General features: G+C 67.7%; 1 protein-coding gene and 1 long non-coding RNA gene across 3 annotated transcripts; one reads left to right on the top strand and one right to left on the bottom strand.

The window, feature by feature from the left end:
- Positions 1–3,416: 3,416 nt before the first annotated feature.
- Positions 3,417–9,015, bottom strand: LOC111092213. Its single transcript, XR_005378108.1, has 3 exons — positions 5,595–9,015; positions 5,087–5,151; positions 3,417–3,612 (listed from the first exon to the last, which is right to left on the bottom strand). It is a non-coding gene; the product is annotated as an uncharacterized LOC111092213 (long non-coding RNA).
- A 974-nt stretch (positions 9,016–9,989) lies between these two features.
- HRH3 (histamine receptor H3) lies at positions 9,990–14,430 on the top strand. Of its 2 annotated transcripts, XM_038572795.1 has the most exons (4): positions 9,990–10,239; positions 11,191–11,357; positions 12,422–12,819; positions 12,922–14,430. In XM_038572795.1, the coding sequence occupies exons 1-4, from the start codon at positions 9,990–9,992 to the stop codon at positions 13,340–13,342; spliced, it is 1,236 nt and encodes a 411-aa protein (XP_038428723.1). In that variant the 3' UTR covers positions 13,343–14,430. The 2 variants fall into 2 exon arrangements, with proteins under 2 accessions (XP_038428723.1, XP_038428722.1); XM_038572794.1 differs by having other exon boundaries at positions 12,422–14,430.
- Positions 14,431–19,679: the final 5,249 nt, after the last annotated feature.

Below are 19,679 nucleotides of genomic sequence, written 5' to 3'. Positions count from 1 at the left end.
CCCTCTGCGCCTGTTCTTCGGGCCTTAGCGGCACCCAGAGGAGACCAGGGTGCGCGAAAGCACCCGTGGAGGCAGAGGGTGTGGGCGTCACCCCCGAGCTGAGCAGCTGGCGCTGTCCCCAGCGTCCGCCCCGCGCCTAGGAGCAGCCCGTAGCCTCCCGAGGCAGGCAGGGCACCTGATGGGACCTGGACCTCACGGCATCACTTGGAGACCATCAGGCAGCCCCAGGCTGGGTCACGGGCTATGCGTTGTGCGGGGAGCGGGGAGCGGGGCCGAGCCCGGCGCTGGGCACCCAGGCTCTGACGGGAAGCCCCCACGGCCGCTCTGCACAGGGACCCGGGCCCCTGGAGCCCTGCTCTGCCCATCGGGGCACCCAGGCTGGGCCAGCCTCTCGGGTGGTGCACAGACGAGGCCCCAGGGACAGGCTCCTGGGAGCCCCCAGTTTCAGGAGGTCTTAGCCACCGGTTTATCCAGTATTGCACCATTGTACAGATGGGAAACTAGAGCCAGGGAAGGGCTGTTACTCACCACATGCCTGTGTCCGGCTCTGCCTACATCAGCAGAGCAAATTTAGAAAATGTGAGACGATTATGCAGAGGTTATGAGAGGGCAGGGGCAGGGGCAGGGGGGGCGGAGAGGGCAGGGGTGGGGAGGGGGAGAGGGCAGGGGCAGGGGGGTGAAGAGGGCAGGGGCAGGAGGGTGTGGAGAGGGCAGGGGTGGGGGAAGAGGGCAGGTGGCCCCACTGCACCCCCACAGAAGGCAAGTCCCTGGCCTGGGTCTGGGGACGGGGCCGTCATCGTGGCTCACAGCCAGCTCGGGTGCTTTCTGCTGGTAGCCTTGGTGGCACGTGTGTTGAAACCAGTGTCCCGCAGGGACCTTATTACCTGGACCTGGCTCCCCCAGCCGGTGTGGGGCTGGCGCACTCGGTGTCTTCCTGGGGGCCTCGCCAGGCAGGCTCCAGGCATTGTGGGCGCCCCCTCAGGCCCAACGGGGCTCCCTGAACGCTAGCTCAGGAGGGAAGTGGGGTGCAGGGCTCTGCACAGGGTCAGGTTTGCTGCAGGGGGAGACTGTGCTCACACCACCCCTGCACGTGCACGTGTGGACACACGTCCTCGGGGCCCCGTCAGTGGTCTGGGAATAGCAGAGGCAAGACGAGGGGCAGGGGCACCCGGGGGGCCCAGCAGTTTAGCACCTGCCTTTGGCCCAGGGCCTGATCCCGGGCTCCCTGCGTGGAGCCTGCTTCTCCCTCTGCCTGTGTCTCTGCTTCTCTCTCTCTCTATCATGAATAAATACATAAAATCTTAAAAAAAAAAAAAAAAAAAGACGAGGGGCCGGACTGACCCTGAAGGCTTCAGGCTCGGAGGGCAGCCTGGGGACCCATACAGGGAGGTGATGGGGCCGGGGGGTGGGAACAGCAGCTTGGCCAGGCTTTAGGTTCCAGGGCCAGGCCTGTGCTCAGGGGACCCTGGGCGTCTCAGCCTCACCCCTCGAGGGGAGCAGGGCAGCAGCCAGTCAGGGGAAGTGGCCCCAGAGCCCCAGGGCCCAGCCCAGGGGTCACCCTGTCTGCCCCCCACACCTGCTGACCTCAGCTGTGCCCTCCGGGAAAACATGTGCAGCGCAGGTGCCAGCCCTGCCCGCCCAGCCGTGAACCCCAGGCCCAGGGTCTGCAGATGGGCCGCGGTCACCAGCCCCCCCCAGCTGATCGTCACAGGACAGGACCAGTGTGGGGCTGGGGGGGACGGTCAGCCCCAGATGCCTCGGCAGGACCTGATGCGCTGCGAGGGTGGCGCTGCTGGGCAGAGAGAGTGGAGCAGAGCCATGCTCCTGCCAGAACAGGCAGGCGGCAGCCAGCAAGTGACCAGCTGCCAGCCAGCAGGCCAGGCAAGGGCATGGCTCAGGGCAGGGGGGGGGCAGGTCCTGGGCAGGGAGCTCCGGGGTCGGGGTGCCGCTGCCGCCGTGGGAGAGAACCCAGGGCACCATCCCAGCACGCTCCCCTCCCCCCGACTGGCCCACTGCACAGGCCTAGAGCCGGGCCCTGGGTCGGACTTGTGATCCCACCTCTGTCGGGCTGACGACCCCAGGGGTTGACGTTTGCCACTGGGGCCTGATGGAGTGAGCTCCGGTCCAAAGGCCCTGGGGCGGCACTGGCTGGGGAGTCATGGCGCGTGCTTAGTCCAGGTCCCCAGGCCCAGATGACCTGTGGCCTGTGTGACCTGTGCTGGGTCACGACCACGGAGGCCCCGCCCAATACTCTTGGGGCCAGATTCATATTCAGAGCCCTCCAGACTGTCCCAAGGCCCCACGCCAGCCCACGGGGAGCCCGACCCAGGGCCCCAGAGGAGGCACAGTGGACGCGGTCTGAGTTGTGTTTTCTATTTTCTCCACCACGTATTCCTTTTTTGCCCCCAGAGGGAACCTGCACAGGTTCGGCAGCTACTTACGAGCCAGCCCGGGGAGGTGGGCACATCCAGGCACCTCCCTGGGAGGTGGGGCGCCCCTCTCCTCAGAGGAGAGCGTTTGTTACCCCTCTGCCCTCAGCCGTCCACACGCCCCCGGGACCACCTCTTCCGGGCTGCACCCCCTCCAGGGAGCCCTCCTGACGTTACCCTCCGGTCGTGTCTGATATCCACCCAGGCTGCTTCCTCGGAGGAAAGAGCACACGGTGAGGACATTTCAGAGCCCGGGTCAGGGCCCGCTCCCTCCAGCCCTGCACACCCGCGGCTTCTCTGCAGCCTCTGAACATCTGCATGTGTGCGTCCTCGCGCCCTCGGCTTCTCTGCTCCCCCAGGGGAGACCAAGGCCCTGCAGGGGGCTCCCCAGGAAGGCTGAGGCAGGAGGGGCTCGGAGGCGTGAGCGTGCCTGGGGGCGGCTGACCAGGCTGCGGGCTGGGGTGACCCAGCCCCTCAGCGGGCAGCGCAGGCTGCAGACGAGCAAGAAGTAGGCCAGGAAGGGCCGCAGGCCGAGCCGGAGGCGTCCCCAGAGCAGACCTGCCCGGCTCTGCGCGGTCTGCTGGGGCTGCTGGGGCTGCTGGGGCTGCTGGGGCTGCTGGGGCTGCTGGAGCGGAGCCACCCTCACCTCACGGCCCTGCTCCCTCTTCTCCGTCTGCACCCTGTGCGCACAGCCGATGCCCGGTGCCCGGGGAGAAGGCTCTGTCTGCGGTCCCAGCTGCCGCCGAGGACCCCAACCCGCCAGGGGCTTGGTCTCCGGGGGCCTCCCACTGAGCTCTTGGGGCCCACCTGCCCCCAGGACCGCGCCTGGGCTCCTTGGGCACTGGCGACAGGGGCCCTACCGGGGGAAGGGCCCGAGGCACCCCCCGGTCCCCGGCCCCCGACCCCGGGGCAGCTGCAGGGGGCGACTTCACTTCCCTGCCCACCACGCTCCCCCCCCCCCCCCCCCCCCCGCCATTCTTCCTCTACCGTCCACAGGGGCGGGGTTCCAACTGTGCCGACCCAAGCTGCTGCGAGGTCAGGCGCTACCGCCGACGCTGCCCGGGGCCAGGCCAGTGGGGCTCCTTCTGGGCTTCTGTGGGCAGCCCCTCCTCGGTCCCGCGGAGTGAATGAGCGCACAGGACGGCAGCCTGAGCGGGGCGAGATCTCAGGGAGACACCGCCTGCTGGGAATAGTGAATACACGGAAGGGACGGATGGACAGAAGCAGGTGTTTGCTGAGCTCCTGGATACAGCTGTGTCTGAATCCTACTCTCTGGACTTTTCAATCACAGGCAACAATAAACACCCCTTTCCCTTCGTCCTTTTTGAGCTGGTTTTGTCATCTGCAGCCAAACTACAGCAGCTACAATCCCTGGTTCTCCTGTCCTCTCTCTCCTTCCTGCCACCTGGGCCCAATTCAGCTCTGTCCCTAAAGGGAGGGAAATCAGACTCAGCATTTATTCCAAATTGGTGGCCTCCAGAGCCACCCTCTGATCACACCCGGGCCCTGAACTCATCAGGACGCACTAGGAGCTGGCTCAGAATGTCACCAGGAAAAAAAAAAAAAAAGACAAGGAACAAAAAAAGAAAAATCTGCATTCCCATATTCAAATGAGCTCCTGCGGGAGGAGAAAGCAAACAGCAGTGGCTCCTCTGAAGACGTGTCACAGCACCGGACCCAGAGCCCTGACAAGCGCGCTGGCAAATGTGCCTGGGCCGGAACTAGCAGGACAACTGCCCTGCAGCTGGACCTCGGCGGCTCTGCTCGCTCATTATTCCTCATTAGTGGGCCGCGTCCCGCGCGGGGCCGAGCTCTGCAGGAACAGCGCCGGGCACGCAGTTGGTTGAAGGAGAAAGGGTTTTCTAGCACAGCGAGGGTGGCTAATGGCAGAGCCAGGCTGCCCCGTGACAGCACAGGACACAAGGGACAGCGTCCTGCTGGTGTGACGCCGACAGCACCCAACTTTGTTTCCCCAGCACGGAGCTCCTCTGACCCCGAGACTCAGGAGGGGCGGGCGGGCTGCCGCGGGGCCAGGCTGCAGGGTCGGGGCTGGGGCCGGGCGGGCGAGGGGGCTGAGGACCTCTCCTCCAGATGCCCGGAGCGGGGGCACAGCCGGGTGTCAGAGCACCCCACCACACCCAGCCTGCTCTTCCTGCACACCCCCACACCCTGCTGCGCGCCCTCCTCCAAGCCACCAGAACCCAAGACCTGACGTCAGCCTTGACCTCGGCCTTTCTGTCGCACACCTCGTGGGGCAGCTGCCTGAGGCACCCAGAATCCCGCCAGGTCTCCCCGCTCCCCTGCCACCCGGCCTGGCCTCCACCGCCTCGCCTGGAGGACTGCAGCCTCCCCACCCCTGCCCCTTGGCCTCTGCCCTCAACCCGCCGGACGCCCTCTGCACCGAAGCAGGGGTGGGTGCCACCACGGTGTCCCCCAGCACCATCCTGGGTGGCACATGTGCCTCTCCCCACACCCTCCCCTCTCTGGGCTCCAGCCGCAGACACGCGCTCCCACTCCCTGTCCCCAGCTCCCACTCCCTGTCCCCAGCTCCCACTCCCTGTCCCATACTCCTGCAGCCCCTCTGCCCAGGACACTGTTCCGTCCAGAAGCCCACCCAGCGGCGACCTCCCTGCCCCCTCCCATGGGTCTTCACTCACGTGTGCCCTTCTCGGTGGAGACTCACTGGCCGCCCTCTCCCAGTTGGAACCTGGCCTGTGTTGACCTGTGTTGTCCAGGGAGCAGACACAGAGATGGGACTCAGGGTCGTGAGATGAGTGGGGACACCCGTGAAAGATGGGGAACGGGAGCAGGTGAGGGGCTCCCAGACTGCGGTGTGGGCCACAGGACAGGGTGCAGACCCGGCTGCCCCAGCAGCCCAGCCGCCCACGGATGCCCAGCGTCAGGCTGTCCTAGAGTCCCCGCTGTTGCAGCAGCCGGGGCTGTGACACCGCCCTGCCCTCCTCGGTTTTCTGGGGCAGGGACAGCTGAGTGGCACCCCTCCGAGTGCTGCTGGTCGTCTCCCCTGCACCAAGGACCTCGTCCGGGGCTCTCCAGCCACCCTTCCCAGGGGGACCCCCAAGGGGGGAGGCACACCAGCCCCGGCATCACAGCCACTGTCGGGGCTCAGCAGGGGCTCATCCCTCCCCTCCTCCCCTCTGCTCTTACCCTCTGCTGTCACCTCTGCAGGTCTTGGGGGCCGCCTGGGGGTGTGACCCGATCCTCATTCCGGAGGGGCTGAGCCCTGGTCACTGCCTTCTTAGGCCGGGTGGCGGCTCCGTGCGGGCACATTGCAGGCCCGCGGGGGGCACCACGGCACCAGAGGGCCCTGAATTCCACACGTGTCCCCCCTGCAGCTCGGAGTACCAGCAGCCCCAGGTCCTCCTGCCGACCGTCTGCTGCTCCCCGGGCAGTGGACGCTGAGTCCAGTGGGCTCTCCACGTGTCTGCCGCTGAGAGTGGGCCCTTGGGGGAGGGACCTGGAACCCCGCAGAGCCTGGGGGGCACGAATTCCTCAGGGGGCCCCTGGGTCCACGCACTCATTCTTCTCCCGTTGGGAACCCAGCGCCGTGTAAAACCCTCCAATGCACTAGGCTGTGTCCTGGGGGCGGCGCCCATCCTCGCGGGCATTGCCCTGCTGTCCCCGTGCCCTGTGAAGCGATGGTGCAGCGCGCAATGCAGCCAGTGGGGCCCGGGCTGGGAGGTGGTCCTGGGCTGGTGCCATGCTGGGCGGGCTTCCCTTGCCTGGACCGGGCTTGTGTGAGGCCCTGGATCATGGGGACAAGCCCACACCTGGGCAGGTTTGTGAAGACCCTTCAGTGCAGAGGGGGCCCAATGTAGCCCGCCCGCCGCCAGGTGCCAATTTGTAATCCACAAAGAACGTGCTATTTGGGGGCTCAGCCTCGGTCTCTGTTGCTGGCAGGTCACACATTGGGAGGTGGCAGGAGCCGGGTGGTCCTGGACTGACGGGAGTCCATGCTCCTGGCCCACACATGGCCTCTGATGTGACCACTCGGTGCTGTCACGCCACTTCTGGGGATACAAGACCCTTCACATCGGGGCCCACAGTCACTCGACCATCCCCATGGCTGCAGCCCAGAGCCCTTGTCTCCACCTCTGGCCCTTATGGGTCAGGTCCCCAGCCAGCCTCCGATTTGGGCACGGCCACCGAATCTAGATGTTCTCATCTGGGCCATGTTCTGGCTCACACAACACGTCCCACCCGCTGCCGGGAAGCCCCACCCATCAGGAAGGCGTGGGCCTCACCTCAGCTCCGAGTCAGCAGCGGATCCAAACAGTATTGCCCCTGCACCACACTCTCTCGAAAGGAGAGCTGGGTGGCACCCCCAGGGCTGGTGGTGCAACACTCTCCATCCCCGCCCTGCTTCATTTCTGACAACTGTCGGACGCACGCATGAGCATCCTGTGTGGGGCCGGCCTCCCTCCATTAGGACAGCTTGGTATAGTGCCTGATATCTCCTAGGTGCTCAGCCAAACCTTGTCGAGTGGATGAATGAACAAGTCAGCCCATCAGTGGGTGAACTACCTCCTATGTGAGGGGTTTGCAGGGGATCTGGTTTTGCTAATCTGCCTGGAGTTTGCGTGGATGCGGCGTTTGCTCAATGGTCTCTTCATTGGAGTGGACATCGGGCACGTCAAACGCCAGCTGTTTCAACAAATATGGATACTGGGGCCCCGAGCCACTCTGCGAGGGCCTTGGTGAGCCCGGAGTAGGGGCACGCTTGTCCCCAGCCCTTGCCAGCCTTTCCCAGCGTCTTGGAAGTTCTCCGCCATCCAGGCACCCGGGTACTCACTTCTTGGGATAGAGCCCCCACGGCAAGATATCCTGTGATAGCCATACGGTGACCTGCCTCATTCACCCCAAACTGCCTTGGCCAAGTTGGGCCCAGCTCAGGGGACATCAGGCATGTGTCCAGCCAACGTCAAGGCTGACCTCAGGGGCCTTGACCTTAGAGCTGGACCAAGAGTGTGGCCATTGAGTGAGGGGCCTGTGGCCTCATGTGACCTTGGGTAGGTGGCTTCTCTGCTCTACAAAGGGACCTCCGAGCCTACCCACCTTTGAGGGCAGATGGGAGTTAGTGAGGTCATGCATGTAAATGCCAGTAGGAGGCGCTCACCAGCCTTGGCCATGGTCACCCTCAAACTTGGTCCCCCTGGCCTTCTGTCTCCTGATGGCCTCAACTTACCAAGGAAGATCTCCACACTCAGAAAAACATAACTCTTTTGGGTGATACAGCTGGCCCCCCGGTGCCAGGGTCTGAACTGAGTCCATGCGCCCTCCAGCTGCTGTGGGACCAAAGACCTCCAGGGAAGGCTCTAGAATACTGCCGGCCACAAGGACAACCGTGGCCAGGTTCACAGAGACTTCAGAGGGGCTGCTCTCTATGCACACTTGCCCTTGGCCTGGCCCTCCATCTTGTACGATAAGCAACACACAGTCCCCATTCCAAGATGGGGACACCGAGGCTGGAAAGGAGGTCCCAGCTAGTGAGAGAGGGCCAGAGCCCCCCGTCAGCACCCCCACCAAATGCCATCTCCCAAGGCCAGGGGTGAGGGCATCCACACAGCGCTCGGGCCAGAGCCTGCCTTGAGTGGTTGGGGAAGAACAGGGCTGGGGGGGTCCACTCAGCAGGGAGCTGCCGGCTGAGTGTGGGGGACACTGAGTCCTGACCCAGGACCGAAGGTGCAGGAGAACCTGGCTGATGGGAGCCATGGGGTCCAGCGGTGCCCGGCTGCTCCAGAAACTCTCCACACGGCTTGTGTCCCCACCAGCTAGCTGCCCGGTCCTGCACTGCGCTGCCCACCAGGCTCACTGGGGTGTGGTCGGGGTCGGCTGGGAGCCTGTGAGGGGGAGCGGGCTCACTTCTGGAGGGGAGGGGTACAGCCAGGTGCGCAGGGAGGGCTTCGGGGAGGATGAGCTGCGAGAAGCCGTGAACAGTGGGTCCCGGGGGGCCAAGGCCTGGGGTCTCCTGCAGCAACCAGCTCCGGGGAAGGGTTAGAGGGCACCTGCCTCCCCCACTTCCCAAAGTTTCCTAAGTACCTCCTGGGGCCCGGGAAAGGGCTGGGTCCTCGCACCATCAGGACGCCACGGGGGCGCCCGCCTGTGCCAGCGCCTGGCGTCCTGGACGGCAGCCCCTTCCCCCGGCCTCGCTGCCCGACCCCCATGCACACTCGCCCATCGCCGTCCTCCTGGAGGCTTCCGCAGATGTGCGCCGCTGGAGACAGAGCAGTCGCTGCTTTCCTCTCCCCCGGGCGCTGTTCCCTGGCTGTCTGCTGTCTGCCTGTGTGTCTAACTGCCGGTGGGTCCCCAGCCTGACGCTGGGTGGCTGTTTCCCCGGGCTGTGGGTGTCTGTGTGTCTGAGTGTGGGCGCATCTGTCTCTCTCGCTGTGAATGTCTCCTGCCGAATCCGTCCTTGACCCTGTCTCTCTCCGCGTGTGTCTGGGGGGGAGGGGGTGCTCCCTCCCGCCGCCTCTCCTCCCCCACCCCCTCCTGCAGGCGCTAACGCAGCCGCCGCAGCTGCTGCCTTGGCTGCGCCCTCAGCGCAGTGACCTCGTCTGTCCCTGCAGCAGTGACCGCCCCGCTGCGCTGGCGGCCGGGGGGAGGGGACCCGGGGCCCAGCTCTGGACCCCTGGCCTCTGGCCGCCGACCTGGGGCCGCGGGAGCCGAGGGGGGCGCGCTGGCTTCCCCGGCCGGGTCCACTGGCGCCCCATCTTCCCTTATGTAACTCCACAACTGTCTGCGCCTTGCAGGTCACCCGAGACCCCGCGCGGGCCCTGCCGGCGGGGAGGCTGACACCCAGAGCCCCGCGCGCCTGGGGCCGCAGCGGGCGCGGGGCTGCCGCCCTCGGAGACCCCTCCCATCCTTTCTCCTCCCCCAGAGCCGGAGCCGCGAGCCGCGGGCTGAGCTCGACAGGAGGAGGGGGCTCGCGGGGCGCGCTCCCCCGCGCGGTGCAGGCGCCCCCCCGCCGGGTCCCGCCGCCGCCCCGCGCCCCAGCCCGCCCGCAGGCGTCGCCGGGGCCGAGGCCGGGGCGGGCCGAGCGGCCCCGGGGCAGCAGGCGCGCCCCGCCCCCCGCGCCCCCGCCCCCGCCCCGCGCCCCGCGCCCCGCGCCCGCCCGGCCGGGCCCCCCGCCAGCCCCGTGCGCTCCGGGCTGGGCTCGGCGGCCGGGCGGGCACGCGGCGCTGTCCGTGGTGCTGCCGGCGCCGGGCGGGGCGGGGGCGGGGGCGGGCCGGGGGCGGGGCGCGGGCGGCAGCCAATGGCGGGGGCGCTGCGCGGGGCGGGGGGCGGCGGGCTGGGCGCGGGGCGCACTCGGCTGCGCGCGGCACTCGGGGCGCACCGGCGCTCTGGCGGCCGCTCGCGCTCCCGCCCCGCTCCAGGGCCGCCGGGCCGCCCGCCCCGTGCCCGGCCCCGCCCCGGCCGCGTCCGCGGACCATGCGCCGGGCACCCCCCGGGGCAGCCGGCCGGGCCGAGGGCCCGCGGACGCCAGGCTCCCGGGCCGGGGCCCCTCCCGGCCGCCCTGCCCCGCGCCCCGGCGCCGCCTGAGCCATGGAGCGCGCGCCGCCCGACGGGCCGCTGAACGCGTCGGGGGCGCTGGCGGGCGAGGCGGCGGCTGCGGGCGGGGCGCGCGGCTTCTCGGCCGCCTGGACCGCGGTGCTGGCCGCGCTCATGGCGCTGCTCATCGTGGCCACGGTGCTCGGCAACGCGCTGGTCATGCTCGCCTTCGTGGCCGACTCGAGCCTCCGCACCCAGAACAACTTCTTCCTGCTCAACCTCGCCATCTCCGACTTCCTCGTGGGTAAAGCCCCCCCGCGGCGCGGCCGGCAGGCACCGGGCGTGGACCGGGGCGCGTCCGCTCGGGCGCACGCCCCGCCGGGGGGCCCCGCTGGGGAGGGGGCGCCGGGGCGCGGGGCGGGGGCGCGGGCCGAGTTCGCGGCCTCGCGGCGGGACGGGCGGGCGGGGACGGCCCTCGGGAGGGGCGGGCGGCGGGCGGGGGCGCGGGGGGCGCGGGGGGCGCGGGGCGCAGCGGCCCCGGTGCCGCCGGCTCCTGCGCCGGAGCCAAACAAAGGCTGCTGGCGGACTCGGGACGTGCGGAGGGCGCCGGGGGAGGCGTGGGGGAGGGGACGGGGACGGGGTGGGGAGTCCTCGGAGGGGGGGGGGCGGGGGGATGCTCACAGGAGCGCGCTCTCACGTGTCCGCGCGCGGCTGCCGGCCTGGGGGCGGGGCGCGGAGGGGCCGAGCGCCAGACACCTGTTGGGGCTGCTAGGTGCGTCTGCCAGACGCTGGGCGGTGGGAGCGGCTGGCGCGGCAGCCACGTGCCCCCTGAGCCGGGAGGAAGGCTCGTGCGGCTTCTGATCTGCCGCCCAAGGGCTCTCCAAAGGCGGGGATGGGGCTGGGGTCCCGCGGGCAGGAGAGCGAGGAAATCCTCCTTCCCCCCTTTGGGGCCTGGGAGGACCGGGCGGAAGTCTGGAGGTCCGGTGCCCAGAGGTCCCCACCCCGGGGCCTTCCCTCCTGCCCCCGAGTCCAAGGGATGCCAGTGGGACCCGAGGCTAGGCAGGGCTTGGGGGCCGGTATCAGGGCAGAGGCTGCGCCTAAGGCACAGGGCAGAGGGCAGGGCAAGGGAAGGGTCGCGAGTCCCAGGAACGCGGCCACTGTGCGACCCCCAGGTCCTGCCCATCTCTCCGCCGCTGTGCGGCTCACCCCCGGCGCCCGTCCAGCCCAGGCTCACCCTGGCCCTCCTCTCCCGCAGGGGCCTTCTGCATCCCACTCTATGTGCCCTATGTGCTGACCGGCCGCTGGCCCTTTAGCCGGGGTCTCTGCAAGCTGTGGCTGGTGGTGGACTATCTGCTGTGCACCTCCTCTGTCTTCAACATTGTGCTCATCAGCTACGACCGCTTCCTGTCGGTCACCCGTGCTGTGAGTCTGGGATGCCGCTGCCCTTGCTCAGTCCTGGGGGGACGGGAGGGGGGTCAGGGAGTGGCCACAACAGAGGATGGCCATATCCTAGCTGTGGGCGGTGCCAGGTGAGCTTGCTGGCCTCACACCTGATGTACTGGGTCCTCTATGGCCAGCTGCCCACTCAGTAGCCGGGGACAGGCAGGAGGGCTGTCTGGACCTGGCATCGGCTGTTCCCGAAGGAAGGGGGACGATTCAGCCTCTACTCTGGAGCAGGTCCAAAGCTCTGAGAGCTGAGGGAGGATCTGGGCCAGAGCCCTTTGGTGGCACCCCCACACACACACGTGTGCATGTGCGTGTGTGCACGAGGGTACACCAGGAAGTCAGGCATCAGCTTCTGGCCCCATAAGCTTCCCTTGGTGTGAGTGGTGACCCTGAGTTAGGGACGCTGGACTGCCCGGCCCTCCCACGTCAGAGCCATAGGGGCACGAGGGCAGCAGCCATGGGAGCACTGGTCTCCCCTTTGCCCTCTCATCTCCTCCTTGGTGGCTCTAACGGTCACTCTGAGCGCCCTCTGCTGGGGGCCACATGTGTCCTAGTCTAGAGAGGCCATGGGACAGAGGGCAGAGCGTGGGGTGGGGGTCACGTCCCAGCTCTGTCCCCTTGAGCCAATCCACCTGCAGTCTCCGCCTCCCTCCCTGAGCCACCAGGAAAGTGAGGACAGTAACAGAGATGCTGAGACATCCAAAAGGGGGTCAGCACAGAGCCTGGCCCCCGGTGGGCACTCAGGGCACAGGGGACAATGGCAAGACACTCTCGGGAGCTCACAGCTGCTGGGGGCGTACCCAGGCAGACTGGCCCAAGGGTCGCGTTTGGGGTTGATCTGAGGGAGGCTCTCCGGCTGCAGGAGAGCGTGCTGGGCATCGGCCAGCCCAGGATCCGTGCGGGCAGGAGAGGCAGGCCCTGCACAGAGGCCCAGAGGCTGCTGGGGGGGGGGGGACGTGGGGAGGGGGGGCGCTCCCAGCCCCCGTGGCTGCGGCAGGGCCTGGTGCCCTTCCCTCCTGACCCAGCCTGTCCCACGGCAGGTGTCCTACCGGGCCCAGCAGGGCGACACCCGGCGGGCGGTGCAGAAGATGGTGCTGGTGTGGGTGCTGGCCTTCCTGCTGTACGGCCCGGCCATCCTGAGCTGGGAGCACCTGTCCGGCGGCAGCTCCATCCCCGAGGGCCACTGCTACGCCGAGTTCTTCTACAACTGGTACTTCCTCATCACGGCCTCCACGCTGGAGTTCTTCACGCCCTTCCTCAGCGTCACGTTCTTCAACCTGAGCATCTACCTGAACATCCAGAGGCGCACCCGCGTCCGGCTGGACGGGGCGCGTGACCCCGAGCCCGCGCCCGAGGCCCAGCCCTCTCCGCCGCCGGCCGCGCCCGGCTGCTGGGGCTGTTGGCACAAGGGGCGAGGGGAGGCCGTGCCGCTGCACAGGTACGGGGTCGGGGTGGGCGAGGCAGCCCCTGGCGCCGAGGCCGGGGAGGCGGCCCTGGGGGGCGGCAGCGGCGGGGGCGCCGCGGCCTCACCCACCTCCAGCTCTGGCAGCTCCTCCCGGGGCGCAGAGCGGCCGCGCTCGCTCAAGCGGGGCTCCAAGCCGTCGGCGTCCTCCGCGTCGCTGGAGAAGCGCATGAAGATGGTGTCCCAGAGCATCACCCAGCGCTTCCGGCTGTCGCGGGACAAGAAGGTGGCCAAGTCGCTGGCCGTCATCGTGAGCATCTTCGGGCTCTGCTGGGCCCCGTACACGCTCCTGATGATCATTCGGGCCGCCTGCCACGGCCACTGCGTCCCTGACTACTGGTACGAGACGTCCTTCTGGCTGCTGTGGGCCAACTCGGCCGTCAACCCGGTCCTCTACCCCCTCTGCCACTACAGTTTCCGACGAGCCTTCACCAAGCTGCTCTGCCCCCAGAAGCTCAAGATCCAGCCCCACGGCTCCCTGGAGCGCTGCTGGAAGTGAGCGGCCCTTCACGGCCAGGGGGGCCGCCGGGGAGGCCCTCCCACTGCCACGCCCCCAGCTCTGGTCTCCTGGTCGGGCCCCTGGCCATCGGCCACCCCAGGGGGCCACGCCTTGTCTGCAGCGCACCCTAAATGCCGCGCAGCATCTCTTAGACCATCTGCCTGCGGTGGAGGCAGCTTGGCGGGCTGGCCAGGGTGGCCCTTGTGCCTGAATGGGAATGTGGACGCCTCCCCTGCCCCCAGACGCTAGCTGCCCCCCAGGGGGAGCAATCCCCGCCCTGCTGCCCACCCTCCACAGACGGTCTGGCGGCCAGTGTCCACCGTTTGCACAGTTACCGCTTGGTGTCCTTCCCGAAGCAAGTGACGCAGCGTCTGCCCCCGCACGTGCGCACACCTGCACACTGTCCCCCCCCAAACGAGCCTGGGCCGTTGGCTCCGCTGCTGTGTGTTCCCTGCTCAAGCCCAGGCACCAGCAACTTCATCCCTCCGCCTCTGACCCCCTCTGCCCCCAAAGTGTCGAGTGCCCCCCGGGAACCTCGCGGCCGTTCTCTGCTCTTCCATTCTGGGTGTTTCAGGAAGATGAAGAAGAAAACACGTCCGTGAACTCCATGTTCCTTGGCTGTTTAATCAAGAGAGACAAAATTGCTGAGGAGCTCAGGGCTGGATTGGCAGGTGTGGGCTCCCACGCCCTCCTTCCTCGCGCTGCTGCTTCCGGCTGAGCTGCGCCAGCTGCTTCTGCCCACCCCGCCCCCGGGCTCGGGGTGCTGAGCCCTGACTGGCGGCTCCGAGAGCGGCCGGAGTCCCGGACGCCTGCTTGTCCAGAGGCTGCCCCTCCCGCCCCACCTGCTCGACCAGCTTCCTTGGGCTGAGGGGTGGGAGGGGGACTGGCCATGTCCCGAGGGTCCCGAGGCTTCTGCAGGGCAGCCCGAGGAGACCGGGGTCCCCGGGGCGTGCCCAGTGGAGGGGCCGTTCGTTCGCCACGTCCTGTGCACCCCGTCGGCGCTCTGCATGCTCCGCTCCCCGCGTGCCCGCTGCGCTGCCCTGCAGACTTCGAGGTCACAGTAAAGTGTATTTTTTTATTGGTGCTGATTCCTGAGGATTCCCTGGGGGGGCGGGCTGCGCTCCTGTACTTCAGGGAGACACGGGACCACCCAGCAGGGCATGAGGAGCAGGTGGGGAAGAAGGACCACCTGGCCTGTCATACAAGGTTTGATTCGGATCCGGGGCCGGCGCCCCTCCCAGCAGTGCCCCCCCACACACCCCTGTTCAGGCAGGTGACCTGGTGCTAGGAGGGCCCCCCCACCCCGTGCAGCCTGCCCACCCCCCAGGACCGGGGTTCTCATCTGTCTTGGCCATGATCTTCCACCTGGGGAGCCGCCAGGAGGCGTGAGGACTGGAGCAGAGTTCAACGGGGGGGAGAGGAAGGGATGGGCCCAAGGAGGGGAGGCCCCTTGGGTGGGAGGGCGTGAGCACAGTCCAACGGTCAGTCCCTGCAGGCTCCACGGAGGGGGCAGACACTGCTCCCAGCCCAGGTGCTCAGAGTCCGTGCAGGAAGGGGACAAGAGCAGCACAGCTTAGGGGAGACACTAACTTGGGTGGGCCAGAAGCCACCTCCTCCGGGAAGCCTTCCTTCCTTTCCAGCACTAGAGCCCTCCCTCCCCTGGCGGCAGGTTCTCTCCCCCCACGTTGGAACTGCTTCCGCAGGATTCTGACCACAGCCTCGGGTCCCACGGCAGACAGAGCCTGTCTCGTGACGCTCTGACAGCAGATGCCGCGGGGCCCTCTCCAGCCCCCAGATGCAGGTCAGCAAACTCTCATTCTCGCCGCTGCAGAGCGAAGCTGTTCGCAGCAACATTTCAAAGCCTTCCTCCTCCCGACCCCTCTCACCCCACAGCTGTGTCTGCACCTTCATTTTCCAAACGCCCCAGAAAACTCCCTCGGATCCTCGTCGGGCCCCCTTCCCTGCACTATCTCCCTCCGCCGCCAGGGGCCCCCGTGGCCGAGGCAGGGTGCCCCGTGGTCCCCCTCAGTGGCCAGCGGGAGGGCCGAGCCCGGGGGCCGCCCTCGGGGGCACAGGTTGGGGCGGGCGCAGCAGGGGACGGGGTGGCAGGGACCGTGGGTGCCGCCGTCTGCGGGGCCCAGAGCGCGGGCTGGCCCCCGCCCCCACCCCGCGGGCGACCGTCGCCACCGCTCGGAGCCCCCTGGGGAAGGCCGAGGACCCCGTCCTCCGCGCCAGCAGCACAGCCGGAGCCCTGGCCGCCCCTCCGCCCGGCCCTGCTAAATGGCTACAAATTGGAGATAAAAGCGCAGGCTTTCAAGCAATTTTGTCTTCAATCTCTGGAAACCGCTGCTCCCGAGCTCCTGCGTGAGGACGGAGGAGGAGAGAAGAAAGCCACCGAGTCTATTGGGCCTGAGTCCTGCAGCAAACAAACACGCCAAGGGGCCTTTCTCCTCCGAGGGCCGCGCGGGTGGAGGGGGGTGGGGAGCCGGCGCCGGCGGGAGGGGGGGGGGGCTCCGCGAGGTCGCCCACGCCAGCCGCTGCTGTTTGTTGAGCACCTACTGTGTGCCGGGCCGAGGGGGTGCTGGGCCGCTGGGCCGCCCATCAACAGCCTGCGGACAAGCGGGGCCACTCCCGCGGAACGAGGACTGCAGGACACCGATGGGGATGGGCGGGGGGAGGACCTGCGGGCGGTGGGCGGGGACCCTGTGTCACTCATTGGTCTCCTGAACACTCTGACCCCAAGGGGCGCTCCCCAAGAGGCCGCGGGTCGAAGGCAGAGCGTGCAGGATAAGGGGTGGCCCGGGAACCGGCTCTGGGCATGTGCTGGGTGGGGGTCCCTCCCAGGCTGCGGTGAAGACCTTGCATTTTTAGGGTGCTGTGCCGGCAACCCCCACCTTTCTACAGAAGGCAGGTCGCCCCATGTTTCCTTGGGGCAGCCAGGGCCACGACAGCTGGGGCGCTGAGGCCGGGCTCTGGAGCCCTGACGTGTGGGGGAGCCGCGTGGCCGTCTGTCCTCCGCCGCCCCCGCCCCGTGCTTACACCCGTGGCTGCCAAGAGCCTTTCCACCATGTGCTGGAGCACGCTCAGTCCTCGCAGCTGGCCCACGGGGGGGGGCGCATCCAGCTCTGCAGGTGCAGGGGCCAGGGCTCCAGGGGCCGGGCGACACCCCAGGCCCCGAACCCAGTGGGCTGGGGGGCCAGGAGTCCATCTCCCCCTTCCTCTGGGATCCCCCCGGGCACCGCGGGGACCGTGCTGTCGGGAAGGGGTTCCGGGAGCCTGGGGCCCGGGCCTCAGTCGGTGGCTCTCTGCTGTGTGGTGTGCAAGCAGCCGGGAGAAGTCACCCCTGCGGAGCCAGCAAGCAGAGGAGAGAAGGGGGGGAGACGAGCTGGGCTGTGGAGGTGGGGGGCCCCATGCCCAATTGCCCGGGGCAGGCAGGAAGGCAGGAAGTGGGTTTGGAGGAGAAACTGAGGCCGGGGGCAGGGACCGCCATGGCTTGCCCAGCAGGTCTGTGTGGAGGCTGGGACTGAAGCCAGGGACCCATCGGGGCACCTCGCCCACCCTCCTTCCTGTCCAGTCGGTCTGAGGGGCCAGGCAGCGGCTCCTGGGCCTCAGTTTCTCCCTCTGCAGAATGGGGTCAGTCCCGGCGCGGGGGACAGGGGGCGATGCGGGAGCAGACATCGCTGAGGCCCTGCCGGGGCACTGGCTCTGCCCGCCCGTTGTTACAGGAACGCCCGGTGCCCCCGGTGGGCAGCGCTGTGCTGGCCTGGGCCTCCCGCCCCCCACAGCAAGGTGCTAGCTGCAGGCGCCGCCGCCCTGGGACCTGGAGGGCTCACCCTGTTCCCTGCCCTCCCTCCCTCCCTCCCTCCCTTCCTTCCTCAGAGGGGAAAGCAGCCCAGGATCCGAGGCTGGCTAGGACTGGCCCCCCGCCCCTGCCCAGGGCCACAGAGGATGGAGGACACTTGGCGCCTGACACCCGGGGGACTGGCCCTCCAGGCCTCTGGCCCGTCTGGTGACCAGAGCTGCATGGGACCATCCCAGAGCAGGGCTTGGGGTGGAGGGTCAGGCAAGCCCCAGAGGGGCCAGAGTTTCGTCTGGAGGACATGTGAGGGCGAGTGGCGGGGTGGACGGAGGCAGGAACTCTGACTCCAGCCCGGCAGGACCGGGGAAGGGGCAGGCCGGAGGCTGGAGAGGCCACGAAGGAGGGTGGCCACGGTGCCCGGCCCAGGGGCGTGCTCAGGCTGAACTGGACCGGCTCCCCGCGTTTTGCACTCGCTGCACCCCAGGCGCCTGTGAACCCGCTTCTCATCTGCGCTCACGGGGCCTCACGCGCGTGTGGCACTCCTGCCCTTTTACAGGTGAGGACACTGGGACACAGAGAGGCCGAGTGAGCGGCCCGAGGTCACACAACTGTGAGTGGCTGAGTGGGTGCTGGTTTCCTCCCGTGACCACCTTCCCAAGCCTCAGCCCGCGGGGCCACCTTCCCGGTGCGGCCCCAGCCCACCGCCCGGGCTCCTGCCCCCTCGGAAGGCGCACGCACGCTCCTGACGATGTCCAGGGAGTCTGACCGCGCTGCCCCTTCTTCTTTGGGGAACCACTACCCCTCAGTCCAGCGGGTTCGCTCAGAACCGCCGCGGTAGGTGGGGGCGGTGTGCGTGCCCAGCCCAGCCGGAGGGCTGTGCCGGCCTGGGGCTCGGGCTGGGATCTGGGAAGCAGGTGTCCCCTGCAGCTGGGGTGCTGGCTGGTGGCCTCCGAGGCGGTCCTCGCTGAGCCCCCCTCAGGAGGAGCACGGCCAAGGCGGAGGAAGGGCTAATCCAAGGCTGAGAGGAGGCAGCTTCCTGGTGCCGTCGTCTGAGCGCCTGGATCCAGCCCTGCCTAAAGCTAGCGCCTGGACCTTTCTGTTCATGAGTCACCGAACGCCCTTTCCTTCCTACAGCTGGCACAAGAAGAGGTTGTGCAGCGCATGGAAGAGGTCTTGTCCAGCAATACCCGGCCCAGGCCGGCATCCCCCCAGCTCGGGGGCAACCGGTCGTTCCTGCCCGTGGGAGGCCTGTGTCTCCGACTAATAAAAAATGGGGGAAGTGAATTAATTACTTAGTAAAATAATAACTAGTTGTCTGTAATGGTTATGGGTAGGAAAGCAGTCTTTTAACACTTGGGTAGGAAAGTCAGAAGCCTCGGCCACGTGCCTGTGACGCCCTTCGTGTCCACAGGTGCCACACGGGGACCCGACCCGGCACCCGGCCTTGGGCCTATTGCCCAGGGCCTCCTGGACGGCACTCAGCCCCCAGGGAGGCAGGCAGCTCCCTGTAAGATCTGATGGGAGTTTCTCGGAGGGGCACAAAAATACAGGAGCGTCCCCTTCTCTGGGGGCATCATCCCAGGCCCCGTGGACGCCCGAAGCCGGGGGCAGTGCCACACCCTGCACGCCCCGGGTGCTCTCTCTCACACACACACGCGCACACACACACGCGTGTACGCACGAGGTCAAGTGTAACCGATGGACCGGGCACAGCCAGGGAGTGTCAGGACCTCCCAGTGACCCAGGACGGCTGTCACAACGCGCGGCCATACAAGTTGTGTGAACGTGGCCTCTCGCTCTGAGAACACCTTCCTGTCCTGTGCTCACCCTCCTGTGACGAGGGGACGATGGGATGAAGTGACGTGAGGACACGGGCGGGTGACGCAGTGCGAGGGTGACCTGACCTTCTGACCGTGAGCCGGGGGAGGCTCCTCGGCTTCCCGCGCGGGGGACCCTGTCCCCGGGACCTCGGGGGAGGGGACACGGCTCTACCCTTCAAAAGAAAAAGAGAAAGGAGAAAGGAGAAGACGCTTTTGGGCGTGAGGAGAGGAGGTGGCGAACGGCACTGGGCTGAACACGCATCCGTGACACTCCAAAGTCACACCAGGTTCCAAATTCAAACATGACAAATTTCGTGATCTTTAAATGCTTCTACTTTAAATGCTGATGATCTTTGAAGAGTTCAGCAAACACACTCCTCGCTGCAGTGTAGGAGCTGGACCCGCTCGGTGGACGGCGGGCACCCGTCTCCTGCTGGCTCCCGGCTTGGCGCCAGCACGTGCTCCTGGGAAGCCAGAGGGTGGGCAGGTGGGCCAGCCGCCTCCTCCCGGGCCCTTCCCGGTGCCCCCAGGGCCCATAAGCTTCCTCGTCGCTGAGGCTCCGCTCAGTCCTGCTCCGTCCGCTCCGTCCCGCCCACCATGAAGTCATACTGAAGGATGGACTTAGTTCGGGGGGCATTTCAGCAGAGGGCAACCTCTAAATCCAGGGGAGTTGATCCTAACGCACGCATCGCAGACAGGACATAGAGTCAGCGAACTT

This window comes from Canis lupus, chromosome 24 (genome assembly GCF_011100685.1).
Source record: "Canis lupus familiaris isolate Mischka breed German Shepherd chromosome 24, alternate assembly UU_Cfam_GSD_1.0, whole genome shotgun sequence".
Taxonomy (NCBI): Eukaryota; Metazoa; Chordata; class Mammalia; order Carnivora; family Canidae; genus Canis; species Canis lupus.
This window is presented reverse-complemented; position numbering and strand designations above follow the sequence as displayed.

Bases quoted from the DNA above. Each gene is read 5' to 3' on its own strand.
- HRH3 (XM_038572794.1), top strand. From the start codon at position 9,990: ATGGAGCGCGCGCCGCCCGACGGGCCGCTGAACGCGTCGGGGGCGCTG. The intron at 10,240-11,190 runs GTAAAGCCCCCC...CCTCTCCCGCAG, and splicing joins CATCTCCGACTTCCTCGTGG to GGGCCTTCTGCATCCCACTC. The intron at 11,358-12,421 runs GTGAGTCTGGGA...GTCCCACGGCAG, and splicing joins TCCTGTCGGTCACCCGTGCT to GTGTCCTACCGGGCCCAGCA.